General features: G+C 53.4%; 3 protein-coding genes across 3 annotated transcripts; all 3 read right to left on the reverse strand.

Annotated features, from left to right (window-relative positions):
• Positions 1–907: 907 nt before the first annotated feature.
• Positions 908–6,304, reverse strand: COCMIDRAFT_6596 (uncharacterized protein; the record flags this gene model as incomplete). Its single annotated transcript, XM_007691239.1, has 3 exons — positions 908–963; positions 1,019–1,190; positions 1,244–6,304. 3 exons carry the CDS (start codon positions 6,302–6,304, stop codon positions 908–910), a joined length of 5,289 nt encoding a protein of 1,762 aa, XP_007689429.1.
• A 2,045-nt stretch (positions 6,305–8,349) lies between these two features.
• On the reverse strand, positions 8,350–12,653 carry COCMIDRAFT_99256 (uncharacterized protein; the record flags this gene model as incomplete). The annotated part of the gene is made up of 13 exons (XM_007691265.1): positions 8,350–8,500; positions 8,553–8,672; positions 8,730–8,785; positions 8,840–8,986; positions 9,034–9,269; positions 9,370–9,616; positions 9,670–10,531; positions 11,055–11,676; positions 11,745–12,059; positions 12,112–12,232; positions 12,273–12,432; positions 12,486–12,565; positions 12,621–12,653. 13 exons carry the CDS (start codon positions 12,651–12,653, stop codon positions 8,350–8,352), a joined length of 3,150 nt encoding a protein of 1,049 aa, XP_007689455.1.
• Positions 12,654–13,622: 969 nt separating this feature from the next.
• Positions 13,623–15,778, reverse strand: COCMIDRAFT_99287 (uncharacterized protein; the record flags this gene model as incomplete). The annotated part of the gene is made up of 2 exons (XM_007691266.1): positions 13,623–15,007; positions 15,058–15,778. 2 exons carry the CDS (start codon positions 15,776–15,778, stop codon positions 13,623–13,625), a joined length of 2,106 nt encoding a protein of 701 aa, XP_007689456.1.
• Positions 15,779–16,989: the final 1,211 nt, after the last annotated feature.

Here is a 16,989-nt window from a genome sequence, read left to right on the forward strand (position 1 = left end):
GTGGTTTTGCGGATGGATGGAGTAAGATGGAAGAGGATTCGGAGAAAAGTACGTGGGATACTGTTAATATTGTACTAAGAAGATACCATGTTGCGCATGATGATGCAAAGGGAGTGATGTGATGGGACGCTTTGGTATGATGTCAGAGCGACCTCATAAGTGCGGGTCGAAAAGACTTGGGATCGTCTTTGGCAGCGGGGAAATTTTGACTTATAGTAGGTCACTGGTGGGCGATCTTGTATTGCGGGGGTAAAATAGAAAATATATCGTGTAGTTGACTGGTCGCGTTGGCGGATGCTGGTCATTTACTGTATTAGTATGTGTGGTGATGACATTCAAGCACCAGACACAAAACCCAACATCCCACCACCACCACCACCATCCATCACTCATTAAAAACAGAAAATTCCCATCGTAACATGATATATTGGTACCGCTATACACATCCAGAAAAAAACTCCTCATCTCTCGTTAAATCATGAAGTTGGTCATCCCTTCATCATGAATTTACTTTGAGACTCCCGTTCGACTTCATACTCTTTTGTCGTTGCAAGTGCTTATGTAAAAACTTCGCTCGCTAGAAGGACGCCCATGCTCGCAAGCTGATATAATGCGAAAATTATGTTAAAAAAAACGAACGAACAGCCACACTTAACCAAAGGAGATATTTTGTGAGACTTTTGGAACCAGCCTCTCGCCATTCGTCCTTTTCCCCCCAAATCCATTACTTCCCATTCTCTTCAGCAAATGTAACATGCCGAAGCCGGGACTGTTGCCGTGCCTTCGTCTTGTCACGGCCGTGACGTGAAAATCGTGAGTTGCCATTCTTGTCATCACTTCTGGCCCAGCATCCAATTGCAGAGTGCTTGATGCTATTAAGTAGGATGCCAGGCTTTCGATCGTTCGCCTAGAAGATCTCAGAGTCGAGACTGCTGCGGTAGCTCTCGAGAGACTCCAAGTCATCTGTTTTCTTCGTCAGTGCTAATCTTCCACAGGATCTTCAACAAGTCAGACTTACCCTCAATAGGCTTCCTTCGGACGACGGTATCTGAGTGCTGGAGCGGGCTGTTTGGCTGTGGGCTCCTGCTTCCCATGGCCCTAGGACCGGTGATCTTGCGCTGTGGTGTGCTCAAGTCACTCATGGTACGGAGGCTTGCAGAGCTCGCGCGAGACGAGGCAGTGGGTGTCATCTTTACATAGGTTAGCATCCATCTCTCTGTAGAGATGAGTGAGCTCAACTTACGCGGTGGCCCCTGTCGGTCTCAAGCGAATAACGCACCTCAGCGATGGGTGCGAGTGGTGTCAAGGCACCTTGACTGCCAAACTCATTTGGCGAGCTGTACATTTGCCTCGTCTGGCCGTAACCAGCAAGGGTTTGCTGTGGAGGCATAAGTGGTCCATCATCCATAGCCTTGGGCTGGCGAGCTGAGCCATTTTGGTGCTCGGAAGCTTGGCTGTAGCTACCGTCCGATGAAATCGGAGAAAGGTTGCTGGCGTGGGGAGCTGACATGCCAGAGAGGCGGTTACGAGCTAGCGAAGGCATGCTGCCCCATTGATCGAAATCAGGAGAACTGATGCTCGAACGGTTAGTAGGCTGGAAGATCTGCGCCTGAGTCTCCAGATTATTTTGATGACGACCAGTAGGACCAGGTCGTGGCTGAGGATGTTGCAGGTTCAGCGAGTTGCGATGAGCCTGGTACTTGGGGTCCTCCATCTCGTACGCATTCTCCTCTGGGATGAGAGGCGAAGGAGAGCGAACGGAGCGGATGGAACCCTGGTCTTCTCTGGCGAGAGATGTGCTGGAACGAAGCCTGTCGTCGGCGTGCTGCGCATACGGCTCCTCCTCCTCCTCATCATAGTAGTCATCTTGCGAAGACGACCTGGAGTGGATTGAATGAGCGGAGAAAGGTCGCTTGTCTCCAGATCCACTGTTGCGCGGCAGGCTTTCGGGGTTGGTCGAGGCAGTTGTCTTGGACCATCGCGAAATCTTGGGTATGCCAAAAATTGATGAGGAATTTGACTTGTGCTTGCGCTTTGGCGTGTTCTCCTGGCTCTGCAGTTCTCGCGAGTCTCGTGAGTCTCGTGCTGCCCTCGAAGCTTGTGGTGGGGTGCCAAGAGATGCACGCTTCTCCTGGAAAGCTTCTTGGGTCGGTGTTGTCATTCGCTCCGTATTCTCGTATCCTGGGGAACGTTCATCATACTCCTCGTCACTTTCTTCTCGCACCGTGCTAATACGGGTTGTTGGACCGACGTCATAACCAGAGTGAAGATCCTGGATACGCCTGGAAGAAGAAGGAATGGAGAAATATCCCGACTGGTTTGGCGACTCCGCGGTGTTAGCGCGACCCTCTGGCTCATAACCCGCGTCACCACTCTGTCGGCGGTTATCAAGCGAGGTCATACTGTTTGTTCGAGCACTTTCTGGGGGTTGTAGTTGCTGTTGCTGTTGCTGCTGCTGTTGGTCTAGAGACAGTTGATTGACCTGCTTCAAGCCCTCGACTTCACCAAGCAGTTGAACCAGCATGGCTTCAATGTGCTTGATGTCGCCATCACCTTTGCCAGTGCTTAGACCCTTCAGAGCACGCCTAAAGACGCTCTTCTTCTTAGTCTCAATCTCCTCCTCAGAATTGTTGCGGTTGAAGCGAGGTGGTGTAACGGGTTGTGGACGAGGGCCACCGAGAATTCTTTGTTCAGCAAGATTGACTCGCTTGTCAGTCGTGTTCATAATCATATTGTCTTGAACCTTGATGAACTGCTTCAGGTCGTCCAACTGAGTGCGCATCTCAGCCGCGCTACGAACAAGTGTGACCAAAATCTCGGTGTCACGAGCATTGCGCTGGGCATCGCGAACGGTAAGGTGATCCATGAGCGCAACGATATCCTTGGATTGGATATGGTCAATGCCCTTGCCGGTAGCCGCGTCGTAGAGTGGTGAGTCGATGCCATGAGAGTTGCCACTGACTTGTCGGTCATGTTTGCCTCTAGGCGCACCAAACGCATCTTCTCCGAGGGCCATACCATCGTAATCGTCGCCATAATCATCATCCTCAAACATCTTGGAATATTTGCGGTTTTGAGGCGTGTAGCCTTCACCATGGTTAGCCGACTGGTAACCCTCGTCTTTCCAGCCGGTTTGGCCTGACAAAGGAGTGCGCGTACTTTGCGCGTAGCCTGCCTGCTCGTATTGTGTCTCACCTGGATAGGGATGATCATAGTCATCTTCTACGGTGGGCTGGCGCTCATCATCAAAAGTGGCTGGGCTTGGCTGTTCATGCCGCTGGAGATGAGCACCCTTGGAGAACGAGGTAGGTGTGCGTTCTCGCTCCTCTTGCATATCAAGCAGCTCATCAGTGCGGTCGCGGTAGCCTTTTCCTCCTCCGATAGGTCCTTGGATGATTGAGGGATTGGTCGTTACGTCGGACTGGTCGTCCATACCATATCCAATTTCAGGCATGTCATCTTCACCTGTTGGGAAGGCACTGTGATGCATCCGAGGTGCTTCATCAATCGATTCGGCGTCCTCCGATTCGGCGATACTCTGCCTTGGAGAATTCTCGCGAGGAATGCTCTGTTTTGGGGAGTTTTCGACTTTGTTCCCTTGTGACATTGCTTCAGCCTTGTCGCGAATTGCAGCCCATCTCTGACCAGCGGGTACATTGTCAGTCTGTACGTAAGCAGGATTGGTGCTAACTTGAGATAGCGTGCTTTTCTTCAGTGGGCTTGACGCCTTTGAAGAGCGGACACTGAGTTCAGTTTGGTCGTACAGGGAGGCCACAGCAGATTCCACGGCGAGTGGAGTGTGAATGTATTCAGGAATCGAGCCAACTTTGCGGATGTCTTGGGCCAGTTTCGGATCCCGGTCGAGGCTGAGATCGGGTCCTCCCACGCTGTCATCAGTGTACTGGGTCAGGCGGTTATAATTCACGGGTGGTGGAGTCAGAGGATTTTCCTCCAGTTCACGCCGATATTGCTCGTTCTTCTTATGATTACGTTCAAAGAACTCCTTGGTGTCGGTAGGAGTACTTGGCTCGTTGAGTATGGATTTCTTGCTCTCGAGGGTGACACCTTGCGGCCGTTTGCGAGTTCGCGCAGCTTTTGTACTTGCTGTTGAATCCAACGAAGCGATGGAAAGGCCAGACTGTCGTCGTTCGAAATGGTCACCAAGCGATGATACAGATGGCCCGCTACGAATGGAGTGAAATCTTCGGGGAGAACCAGTGTTGGTAGTGTCGCCACGATAACTAGCCTCGCTTTGGATCGGGCTGACGCCACGCCCCGACTGCGTGTCACTCTCAATCTCGTACTTTGACACTTGAGACTGAGACTGTTCAATCGCACGGATTTTGGCCGCAGCAGCAGCTGATAAACCTGCATCATTGGCTTCTTTCTGTCGTGAGGTATAGCTGCGCTCGCTCTTTGGAGTGGACTGACGAACATCGCCAGTAGAGCGATTGCTGTGGGCTGAACCAAGATTTTGTGGCAAAGCATTGGGAGTGCGACTTGGCGTGAGCGGTGAAGGCGAGGCGAAACCTCGAGGGACTTGTCGGAGAGGAGTCTCGGCACCTGTTCCCGAAATTCCAGTGCTTGCAGATGATCTTGACTCCGGTCTCTCCTTGGTCTCAGTCTCAGCAGAGAGAATAGAATCTCGAGTGAGCTCAGATCCTCCTATCATCTCACTCTGATTGAAAGGTAGTGGTGGAACGAGCTCTTTGGGTTGCTTTTCCTCATGCAAACTATCGGACACGCTTTCCGACCTACTTCTGATGCTGCGAGAGGAGCGGTGTTTTCGGTGTTTGCGTTCTTCTTCTTTTTCTTCACGTGATGTGTGATGCTTTAGAGCGGCCGTGGTGAGGCCAGCTCCAGCAAGCGAAAGTAGGGCCGATTCCCGCTGAGACAAGCCCTCCTTGTCCCTACTCTTTCTCCGGTGGGACTTTTCCTCTCTAGTAGTCGACTCCGCAAAGCTCGAGATGGAGCTTCGGCTAGATCGTCGATCACTCTTACGGCTTGATGTGCCGGTCAGTGTGATTGCAGGGTCATCGTTGTCTCTATTGAGAGTGACCTTGGGTTTGTTGCTGTGTAGCTTAGGTGTGCTGGATGATTTGGACACACGTCGCTTGGAGGGGTCGCGCGAGCTGGTAGACTCGGCGGGCTCATACAGAGTTGTGCTGTCGCGGTTGGAGCGCTCAAATTTGTCGACATTCCGCGATGTGCGATTCTCTTCTTTGAGTGCATTCAGTTCGGGAAGGATCAATCGCTTGATGGCATCCTCGACTGTAGCGAGCAGTTTTGGGTTGTTGATGGAGGAAGTTCCAGAAACGACAGAGCGGCGGTCAATGTTTGATGAGAGCACACTGGATTCGGTACCACTAACGCCACCAACACGTTCAACGTCTTTGCTTCTCCTTCGATGCGACTTGCGCGACGAGGAGAGGTCATCGTCTCTCCGTCTCGAGGTTTCTCTCGACTTTGAGGATCTTTCTTTAGATTTGGAGGAGAGGTTGCCTTCGGCAGCCTGCTGTTGGAGTTTTTCCATTACGCGCTGAGTGATGCGATCTTTGCTTAGGCTCCTGCTGCGTTGTTCTCTGGGGGCTTTCAAGGTATCCTTGATGGCCTCGGAAACCATTGAGTCGGTAACAGCATCCCGCTCAATGCTCCGGCTCCTTCGCCGGGCTGGGGGGAGAATTTCCGTAGCGCCCGTCATGCTGTCTGTGGGCATAGACGAGATGTCGGATGGAGCAGGTATGTAGCGGCCGCCGTCGCTGTCTTCGTCGTCGGCGAAGCTGGGCAGAAACGAGGTGCCCTCGGGCGGGAGGGCCGAGATATCGGAAAAAACAACGCTGCGGGTATCGATAAGCTCGTCACGGGACTCACTTGCGAGCGAGATGCGCCGGGTGGAGGAGGGCTTACGATGGTTGCGAGAGGCTTGGGAGATCTGAATGTGATCGTTCGCGAGGCTTTTCTTGGACTTGCGGGAGGAAGGAGTGATCCGTACGCGTACACTTGCACGTCGTTGGTCCTGTCCGTCGGTCGACCCTGTGTCAAAGTACTCAATCAGCAGCGATGTCTGCGAAGGAAACTTTTTGTGAAGGGTGCCGCCGCCGTGGGGCTTGGTAGGGGTGGTGGTGTTGATGGTAATGGGAGTGCCGTCGTCGGGAACAGAGTAGGAGGTTCTGTCGGTGCGGTTGGAAACGTTTGTAGAAACGTTGGTGTCAATGTCGTCAATGTGGATGGATTCGTCTGCGGAATCAAGAGTCGAAGATTCAGTAGGAGCCGGAAGAGGATATTTGTCGTTGTCAAAACCCATCGTAGAATCTGAAGATTCCTAGAAGGTGGGGTGGGTGAGCGAAGACATGCCCGGCACCGTTTTCCTCGAATACTTGGGAGAGAGAAGGGTAGTGCGGTGTTTGGGGTGGGTGCAGGACCGGATGGTGGCAGTGACTGGTTTGCGCGAGCGCAAAGGGTACCTGGTGCTACCTAGGTGACGGGAAGCACGCTCGGGCGCCAACAGCACAAGGTGATGGATGGTGCAAGAGCGGCTAATTCATAGCAGAGAGCGCGGCGAGGCGTGTGTGTGCATACACCGGCTATGCGAGGCAGCTCCGTGGCAGGCGACGCTCTGCGACGAGGGCGAGCTGAGCGCCGGCGTGTCGTAGCGAAGGCTGGGGGGCGCACGTGTTAGCAGCTGAGCAGCGACAGCCGCAGGAGCAAGAGGGTGAGAAGGGCAGCAAGGGAGGAGAGGGAGCGACGAGGACAAGGCTGCGCAGACTGCACAACAAGTGCAACGAGGCGGTGGAGAGAGAGAGGGGGGGTCAGGACATACCGACACCACCAAGAGGCGCAGACCGCGAAAGTCGTGCGGGTAACAATGGCGCTGCAGGCTCGCTGGGAGCTGGCGGAGAGGCTGCTGGCGTAGGAACAAAGTCCCCAGCTGTGGTGGAGAGAAAGCTGGGTCAAGGTCTCCTCTAGCACCGAATCCTGGTCGGCGCTAACAGGCCGTCGTGGTGAGGCGCTGCTCTTTTAGAGGGGGCGGGGAGAGGATTCAAGAACAAGTGGGAATGGGCATATCGTCCGTCGTCATGGGCACGGGGATCGAGTGCAAGCAAGAGGATACAAGAATACGCGCCACGGAATTGGTGGTCACCACCATCAGCGTCCTACACACACACCCACACGACTACCCAACCACTCTATCCTCTCTCTGGGATGCATCCTGTCACCTCACCTCGCCCCCAGCCCAGCCACCACCATACGCGCAACGTCGCGCCCCCAAGCACAAGGGCCAGACAGTGTGCCTGAAAACCCCTCGTGGCCGCCGTTGAAGCATGCGCTGGGCCAAACCCCCGTGCCGCCGACGAATACCAGCCTCACGACGGCACATTGCCGTGCAAAAGATGGCTGGTCGGTACCCTCCAAAAGCAAATCTACGCCGCTAATTCGCTTCTATTCTTGTTCCCTCGCTCTGCGCCGAAACAGAAAACAGAAACACCGCTCGCTCATTTTGTTGCTTTGCTTGCACTGAAATGGTGCGTGGCCTCAGCGTCTGCTCCTGTCCATTTCCAATTGCCCTTTTGCCCTTCTCCCTCCTGCCTCGCTCACCGCCAGAATGTCTCCATATCGTCATGTTTTGGCCGTCTGGATGCTAGGGCCATTAGTCTACACGGTAGGTGAATTGGCTACCCGGCTGGTTACCAGGGGTGATTATGCCGAACCCGCCCACGGACGGCCGCATCCGCCTGCTTCAGTCCTCTCAACCTACCCATCCTAATTGGCTCCACACCCCTGGAAACGCACCCTTGCCCAACTTGCCAGCGCATCACCCATACCGGCCCAGTCCCATCTGCACATCTTGGGCATCTGCGTAGGGCTGTCTGGGGGGAGGGGGCTCCCGTCCTCTCAGCAAGTCATAGCAGAGAAGTCCTCTATCCAGGAGAACAATGTCGTCTTCGTGCATACAAGCCACGGTGAACTGGCAGTTTGCGAGCGTGAGAAAATTTGTCCTTTGCCCAACCAAACCCGCTAGCTCCTTATTCATGTCATCGCTTAGTCCATGCCCAGCTGCTGCCACTACTGCACCATGCACCCTACCTGCACCTCATGTTTCATACACTACTTAGTATACGTGCATACCTAAGTAGGTACTTACTTACACGTCCGTGTCCGCCTATCACACGCTCTGCGCCAACACGACCTCCAGGAACACCAACCCCGAGCGTTTCTCAGAACCAGTCTCATTGTTGGCATTGAATAGTCACAGTACAGCAGCTATGACCCCCCAAGTAGTGCCCACGCAACATAGTATTTTTTGGTACGCCAAACTCCCGTCAATGCCCTATCTCTCTCTTCTCCCCCTCAAAACCTTTTTCCTTGCTTCATCGGTCTTCGTGCCTGTTGCGGTTGGCTGCCATATGCTCTTCGTCCTTCGACCTTCTTGTCGCGACTCAGACTCGCTCCGAGGCTGATGTCGATGCGTGGCGGTGTCGAGAACCCAAAACTCTTGGCCCTGCATCACGCTGTCAGTGCCCAACCAGTAAAATATTTGTGGGACCTCTTACACTTTGACAAGATCCAACTTGTGCACATCAAACACAGAACGTAAGCTGTGGCTGGCATAGGATTGCAGATAGGATCGGTATCCATCTTTGGCGCTCTTGTTTAGGTAGTAGTTCTTGGATCTATGCAATGATTAATTCCTTCTGTACTGCCACAACAAAGCCCGTACAAGCACTTACATCAACGCCTCGAGTTGGCTTTGGATATTGAGAATCTTGTTGCTGGGTAGTTCAAACTAACGTCACACGTCAATACTCGCCTCGCTTCATTCGCTGCATCAGTTGCTTACCTCAACTAGCGGCACCCGGTTTTCTTTCAGCAACTTCAAGAAGCCGACCTCTGACGGTAGCAAGAACATCAAGCTCCTGCCCTTGCCATTGGCACCTCTTGCCGTTCGTCCAACTCGGTGAATGTAGTCCCGAGGATCATCCGGAGGCTTATAACGTTAGCTTGCGCAAGCCTTCTCGGTCAAAATACACCTACATCAAATTGAATCACCCAATCGACTTCGGGAATGTCGAGACCTCGTGCTGCCACATCGGTACAAATGAGCGTACCACTCTGAGCATTCACAAACTCAAAAAAGCGGTTGGTGCGTGCTTGCTGCTTAAGCTTGCCATGTAGACCGAGCACTGGTAAGTCGATATAGTTGAGCAGTTCGCTGTAGAAATCGACCGACGCGCACGATGACAGAAACACAATGACTTTCTTCTTTTGATCTGCACACATGCGTTAGTACATGCTTGGACGATTACAAGATTTCTTCTCCGCAAGAATGAGTACATACTACGCCAAGTTAGCAAAGCTTGCAAAAAACACAGATTCTCATGGCTACGTACCGTTTCTTCAGGAAGCTGAACAACAGCCTAAACCTCGTGTCTGAATCACACAAGACATAGCCTTGCTCCAACCCTTGCACTGTACTGTGCTCCGCTCTATAGTCGACATTGATGTATAAAGGACCTGGTTTGAGCGATATCCGTGCAAGGTCCTCGACCTTTGTCGTTTGCGTAGCAGAGAACAGCATCGTCTGACGCTCGGTTGGCAAAATCTTAATGATGGATCTCTGTCAACAAATTAGCACATGATACATCTACCATGGTTTGTGCAAAATCCTACCATTTCGTCCTCAAATCCAACTTCCAGAATACGATCTGCTTCATCGATAATCAACGAACGCAAGTTCTTGAAGACAAATCCCTGGGTATTGTGGAGGTGGTCCAAGAGTCTTCCGGGTGTGGCGATAATAAGGTTCAGTCCCTTGCGCAGCTTCTCCGCCTCTGCACTCCTGTTCGCACCACCAATCAGAATACCAAAGGTCTGGCTGTGGTTCGACATGAGCTCGCGTGCTACGCCAAAGATCTGAAGTGCCAGTTCTCGCGTTGGGCTCACTACAATCACACCAGTACCATTGCGAGGCTTAAATCGCAACTGCGAAAGCATCTCGATGGCTGGTATGAGAAAAGCAAGCGTCTTTCCACTGCCCGTCTTGGCAGCACCGAGCACATCCCTGCCCGACAGTAGTGGTGGGATTGTTTTTTGTTGAATCTCCGTCATCTTCTCGAAGCCCATTTCCTTGATTGCGCTCATTGTACGCTCAGAGAGATTTAGTTCTTCGAACCGCACCGGGTTTGGTGTCGGCATTGTGGTACCGGAGGGCAGATCGAGAGCGTTGCTGCCAGTGCCAGAGGGCAAGTCCGCAAGCTGGTTATCGTCATTATCGTCGGCCTCATCACCATTTTCGGCCTCTTTTGGAGCAGTCGCCTCCGCAGTGTCTTTGTTGGGTTGGGATTGGTTTTCGACGTCCTCTTCATCACTGCCTTCCTGTACGGAAGCATCTGCAGCAGCCGGCTCTTCCACAGCAGCTTCGGCTTCCTTGGCCTTGCGTGCCTTCTTGCGCGCCTTCTCTACGCCATTATGCGCCGGTGCCGCTGCTGCTTCTGCGCTCTTCTTGCTCTTGTGAGATCGCTTCCTCTTATTGCTCGACTCGACAGCGGCGGGCGACATTGTGGAAATCGTCAATTCGTGTGTGGTCCGAAATGCGGTAGAAGGACAGAAAAAAAAGTTCGACTTGAAGCGCAAGGCCAAAGTTCGCGGAATCGAAAAAGTTACTGCGCTAGAGAACCCTGGTAGGTGCACGGACCATATCTGACGCGCGAACTGATTTTACGTCTGGCTCAGCGTGAACAGCCACTACGTGTTTGAATCAGTCGTCCATAGGCAATTATTTACAGCACAGTACTCAACAGTCCCTTTTTTTCATAGGATTACTATGATATAAACGAGATATGAGTGCTGAGATAGTGGTAAGACCTCATCATGAGCCGACAGAAGAGTCGCCTTGAGCATTACAGTGCATTTGGAACGCATGTGTGAAGGAATGAAAGGTTGCATATCACCAGAAATTACACAAGGGCCAGATGTACCCAAACTGTTCCAAAATTTACACGCTCGAGCCACTGAGAAAATCTTTTGCACCCAATGATACTTTATCCGACTTCAACTATCGCATTCGGCCGTCCAGTCCCTGAAGATCGCGCTCGAGGTCACTGCCATTCCAACCTCCCTGGTTAAATGCCTCCTGTGGCCTTGGCTCCTCATATCCTGTACGATCGTAGTTATTGGGTATCGGGACCTGAGGGGCCTGGGCTGCACCGGCGCCTGCACCGGGCTGTACGCGAACCATCTGGCGGAAACGGCTGACCTCATCCAAGATCATCTTCTTCATCTCTGGAATCTCTTCGACAACTTCAAATTGGAAGTCAAAGGTCGTTGGGCATGAAGGTTCGTCAGATGCGTCATGCCAGATTTGCAGGTACCTGTGCTCCAGGGCCTCCTCAACTGAAATACGGCTAGATGGGTCGAAAGCAAGCATGCGGTCTAGCAGGTCAAGCGCATCCGGGTTTGCGTTTTTGAAGAGAGACTGGAATGACATCTTCTGCATGTATGGCAGATTGCGGACATAATCCTGCGCACGAGGAGAACCTATTCGCGACAGGGTTTCTTCGTTTGGTGTTCCGAGGTAGTGCAAAATCTGGTTGAGCTGGTCGACGTAGTCTCGGCCCTTGAAAAAGGGCTTACCTCCAAGCAGCTCAGCGAGAATACATCCTACAGACCACACATCAACTAGCCAGAATTAGCTTACTTTCAAAATGTGGGGTAAGTTATGTGGGGGCGTGTATGCAAAGACTTACTGGCTTTTGTGTAGCTCTGGAAGCTCAACATGATTTCAGGGGCTCTGTACCATCGGGTAGCGACATACTCGGTCATGTAGCCTGCGTTCTCTTCAGGGTCCATGGAAAATCCTCTTGCCAGTCCAAAATCGCAAATCTTGAGTTCGCAATCGGCATTGACAAGGAGATTACCAGGCTTAAGGTCGCGGTGCAGGACATTTGCCGAGTGGATGTACTTGAGACCGCATAGGATTTGGTAGATGAAGGATTGGAAGTGAGCGTCAGTCAGGGGCTGGCCAGATCGGATGATGGCTGCCAGATCGCATTCCATGAGCTCTGCACCAACATCAGTACCGTCTTACAAGGGGGAAGTAAGAGTAAGCCGTACCCTCGTATAGGTAGCACTCGTTGAAGTTATCGGGACGAGGAATGTCCATGTCGTAGAGACATGTTATCTGTGCGGCAAGGTTTAGTGTCGTATCGAGAGGATATGGGGAGAGATGCGTGTGCTGAAGTGGGGTTGTCTTACGTTGCGATGTCCTGCCAGACGTTAGCATTGTCAGCTGGGGCGGGGGTAGTTGCCATACCTCTGAAGTGTTGGAGCAGCTTGATCTCGCGCAGGGCACGCTTGGCAAGGATCTTCTTGCTGAAGACGTTGGTGACCTTCTTGATGGCTACACCCTCGCCCGTCTGGTTGTTGGTGGCCGCACTACAGGACACAATCAGCATGGAGCGAGCAGGGCGGCGTCGCTGTCGTCGCACCATACGATGCCGTAGGCACCTTGTCCGAGTTCTTTTGTTACATTGTAGCGCTCGTCAACAATGAACTCTTGGTTAAAGACCTGGAGGCCGTGAGCACGTATCCCGAGGAGCAGCATGGTGCAGACATGTGCGTACCTTGAACACTTTGCGGTTGGCAAGGTCTCCCATGATGGCGGCAGGGAGTGAGTCTAGGGGAGAGTAAAGGAGATGGCGCGCTCGAGGTGGCTGCAGAGGTTGGGACACAAAGTAGGCAGAATGGCAGGCGGCAGGCAGAAGATATGGCCCAAGGCTAGGCGCGCGGCCAATGTGATGACAGGAGTGCTGCTGCTGCGAACAAAGCGGGGCGGCGGCTGTGGCGAGTGTGCAGGCGGTGGGACGCTGAGAGAGGGCGCAGGCTCTTCACCGGGAAAGTTGAAGTATGCGGAAGGCGATTGAGGATGCGGCAAGGCAGAAAAGCGGTCGTGCTGTGCCCCCCTTCGCCTTCTCCGTAACGGCGTGGTGGGGTTGGTCTCCAGTCGCAGCGCTGACGAGGGGTTCAGCCTGCCTGCAACAGGCAAGGCGCAGCACATGGCCATGCTGCTCAGACCGCTGCATCCGCACTGCCCTACACTAATAAGACTCTGTGTAATCAGCACAGTGGGCCCGCTACATCCAGCTCCCGTTGTCCTTCTTGCTGTGGCTGCACATAAACCCACTTGGGCCCTGCCCTGCTTCATGGGCCGAGGTGCGGGAGCGACATGGGCGGCTTGGGTACGTAAGCGCGTGGGTCTCGCGCATGGTATGTATGCATGGCATTATTGTATCAAGAAAAAGAAAGACAACAAAGGGTATATATGTAGATACAGCACCAATTCACCCGCACCGTCTGGCCTTGTCCGCCACGTCCAAATGTCCTCCCTCGGCCCATGTGCGTATTCCGCATTCTCATGCCCAAATGACGCAGGTATCAAGTATGCCCTTTAACCCCCTAACGCCGTTTCCCTCGTAGTATCCGCCGTATCGCGTACCATCAATTGGAGAAACGCACAGCCAAGTGTGCCAAACAAACAAAACTCCTGTCGTAATATATAGATTGTGTGTGTGTGTGTGTGTGTGTGTGTGTGTGTGTTTTGTCGCTGATTACTCAGTTTTTGCAGCTCATGATTCGTAAGAAAACCGCCGCCGGGACGCATCCGTTGAGTCTTCCAACGGCGAGATGGGCGTCTCGTCTGTCTCGGTACGTCTGCCGTCGCGTGGGCGGTATGGCGGCGGGTGCAGAAATGGGTTTGGAGTCTCCAAGAGCGCACCGTCGCGTGGTGTTCGCGGGGTAGTGGGTGATACGTTCCCAGGTTGGAGCTGGCTGCTCACAATGGAGACCTCGGATGGAGAGATGGGTGCAAGTCTGTTTCGAGGCTCCTGCGCCACATCTGATGTTCCACTCGGATCTACTCCGTTATATATCCTTTCGCGTATTACCATGGACTCTTTCTCTGACAGTTGGCGCCCGTCAGCTTCTTGGGGAGCCGGTATGTCACCAAGCATTTCGTAGATTTGTCTTTCTGCGCCGTCGGCTTCACTAACCATCATCAGTCCCTTCTCTTGCGCGTTCGAACCAGCTTGATGATTATCAGGAGCATCACTGGATAATTCGGCCATGGCGATAACCGTCCTTCCCTCTGTGCTGCTGCGTGTTGCTAGAGCCGAAGGTTCTTCCACGTTCTTGGCAGCTTCTACAGCTTGGGCTTGATATTTCGCCTCAATCGCCTTCAGTCTCCGTTGAGTGCGTCGACGCCAAAACCACAATCCAACGGCGCATATGACCAAGGCAAAGAAAAAACCACCTCCCACTGCAAGGCCAATGACTGCGGTTGGGGATAGGGGCTTTTTTGAAGATGTCTTGGAGTGAGCAACCGAGTAGGCAGGTGAGACAATTGGGAGTATCTGCGGCGCCTTTCCAAACGTCCAGTCGACAGCGGATACCGTGAAATTCTGACGCTCCCAGTCCACTGTCAAATACGCCTCTTGCAAAAAGGTCCTCCCTAGTGTCCAGTTGTCTGACACATTGGCTCGTCGGATGGGAAAGTATCTAGTCTTTTGTTGCAGTCCCCGATAGGGTGCAGATGCCTCCAGGTCAAAGGCGGCATAAGGCAGGGTAATTTGCACGGTCGCACTGCTGCTAAACTGTTGTCCAAGGGTAAAGCTGATGCTGGGGTTTTGCGATGAGAGTGTTTGGTGAAGAGCGTCATCCACAAGGTAGAGATCCGTAGCCTCGTCATAACGTAATCCAAACGCATCTTCAAAGGCTTTGCAAATCTCAACGGGGAGGTAGAGCTCTGCGACAGTCGAATCAATGAACAGGGTAATATTGTCGCCCCTCAAGAGATCAATGTCTTTCTGGTTTGCAGTACTAGCACTCAAGCCAATCAGACCCACGACCAGCTCGCGCTCGTTGTCTGGTGCAAAGACGAAGGTGAGGTCATTGGGAATAAGGCGAGAAGCATCGTATCCGCCAAGCGTAAGGCTTCCAAGAATGGTTTGATCGCCTGCAGGTACGTGTCAGTGATGGTCGATTTGCGAGCGGGGGTGGGCTTACGGTACTGGGCGCCAGCTGTGTAGCCAAATGATAGACTTGGTATGGTTTTTTGTTGGAACAAATCCATAATGTAACTTGGAACAGGATCCTCAAAGGAAGAAAAGTTTGTGGGTTTCGCATGCACGCCGATGTGGCCGAGCCAAAAATTTGGTGTGACCAAGGTGCCGATTGTTGTATTGGCGACGGACGGGCCTGCGTCGCTCCTTATTCCCAATCCGACCGAGTCAAAGCCATACAGGCCATTGCCTGTGAGGCCCAGGTTTTTTTCAATCCATAATTGGTAGTATCCCTTCTCCTGCCAGTTCTTGGAAATAGTGGTGTTAAACAAGGTGCCACGGCTTTCCTGGCAGTCTGTATTCAGGACGTTGAATTCGGTAATGTTGCCCGTGGTAGGATCGGTAACGTTGACGATACAGGCGAGGGAGTTGATGGCCCAGATCTGCTGGCTGGCGGTGGAGACCAGGAGTCGCACAGGCTGGCCAGGGTCGCCCATGCGCACGAAAAACGTATTCCATGCGCCATCAATTCCCATCCAGTCCTGGGTGGGCGCAACAGAGAGGGGCGCTGGGACCGACGCGACACCAGGGAGTAGTTTGTAGTTGGGGGTTTCGGTGATGTTCTGCTGTTCATAGTCGGCGGCGAGACAGGGCAGCAGTAGCGTGGCGGCGAGGAGAAGGCATATTGTCGAGATGAAGCCGCGACGGCTGGGCGAAGCAACCATGATCCGTGTTTAAGAAGCGTACTACTAGGCGGCTTGTCCAAGGAGGCAACGAAGGCCACTCAACCACGACGATTTGCAGGGCACAGCATCACTGAGCGACATTGCTTGTGCCCAGTGGCGCTACGAAGGAATGGGGGAGGAAGAGGAAGGAGAAGAGGAGCAGATAGAGCCAACGGAGAGACAGACGGGGAAAAGAGCGTGTACGGAGAACTGTTGATGCAGATTGGCGGTACCCTGGGGAATCTGAGCCGAGATACCCAGTCTTCAAAGCACGCTCTAGTCCGCTTTGCCCCTTTGCCGCCGCCATGCATGGCTGGGCAACAGCGGCCTTCCACCCCGTTCCTCCCAACTTGCAATGCGACGACGACGGCGACGATGGCATTGGCTGGGACTGACAGGCTACAGCCGGCATTTGTGTGCAGCATCGTAGATGAAGGGTAGATGAGTGCCGTGGACGGAACAAGGGCCACCCGGGAGGCATTCGACGCCCCGTCCTCCCCCCCTCATCCTGCTGCACGCAATCTGGGGTGGTGGTAGTGGTGGCGGCGGGCCTACTATACTCTACACCTCACTTGAGTACCCCTCAGTGTGTACTACTATACCCACACATGCGCCCACATACGCCTCCACCTAGGTGTACTCTAGACATGCCGCCTTGACACTGCAGAGGGCTGCGCAATGCAGAGCACGAGACTGCTGCTAGACAGCCACCCGCCGACGTTGCAGGCAGCGGGCGGCGCATTCTGGATCCCTTGATCGCCGCACGCACCCACTCGATCCTTTTTCCGAGCTACAGTCCGATGCGCTTGCGCCCAAACCGCCATGGGATCGGCATACTCCCCCCAACATGGCAGGCATTCAAGCACCATGTCCTGTCTTGCGACTGTCTAGAGTGAACTTTCAGCTCTGCACCTGCCTTGCTCTCTCCACCCCTGCCACCTCATCCCCGCCACCGCCTCAGGACAAGCCGACGACCATCACCAACACCAACACCATCAATCCAATCCATCCAACATTGTGCCACCTGCGACACCCATCAAACCGTCTCTGTGCCATAGTGCAAGCCCCAAGTTGAGCCACACCGTTCTGACTCGTATCCACACATTCAAGCAACCGTTCACGCTGATCCACCAAATGGCTGGACGCCTGATTCTGCACGCCAGCCGTACTCAAACGTCAACCTGGCCGGACACGCCATGCCATGCCAGCAA

The sequence above is a fragment of the Bipolaris oryzae genome (assembly GCF_000523455.1).
Source record: "Bipolaris oryzae ATCC 44560 unplaced genomic scaffold scaffold_95, whole genome shotgun sequence".
NCBI lineage: Eukaryota > Fungi > Ascomycota > Dothideomycetes > Pleosporales > Pleosporaceae > Bipolaris > Bipolaris oryzae.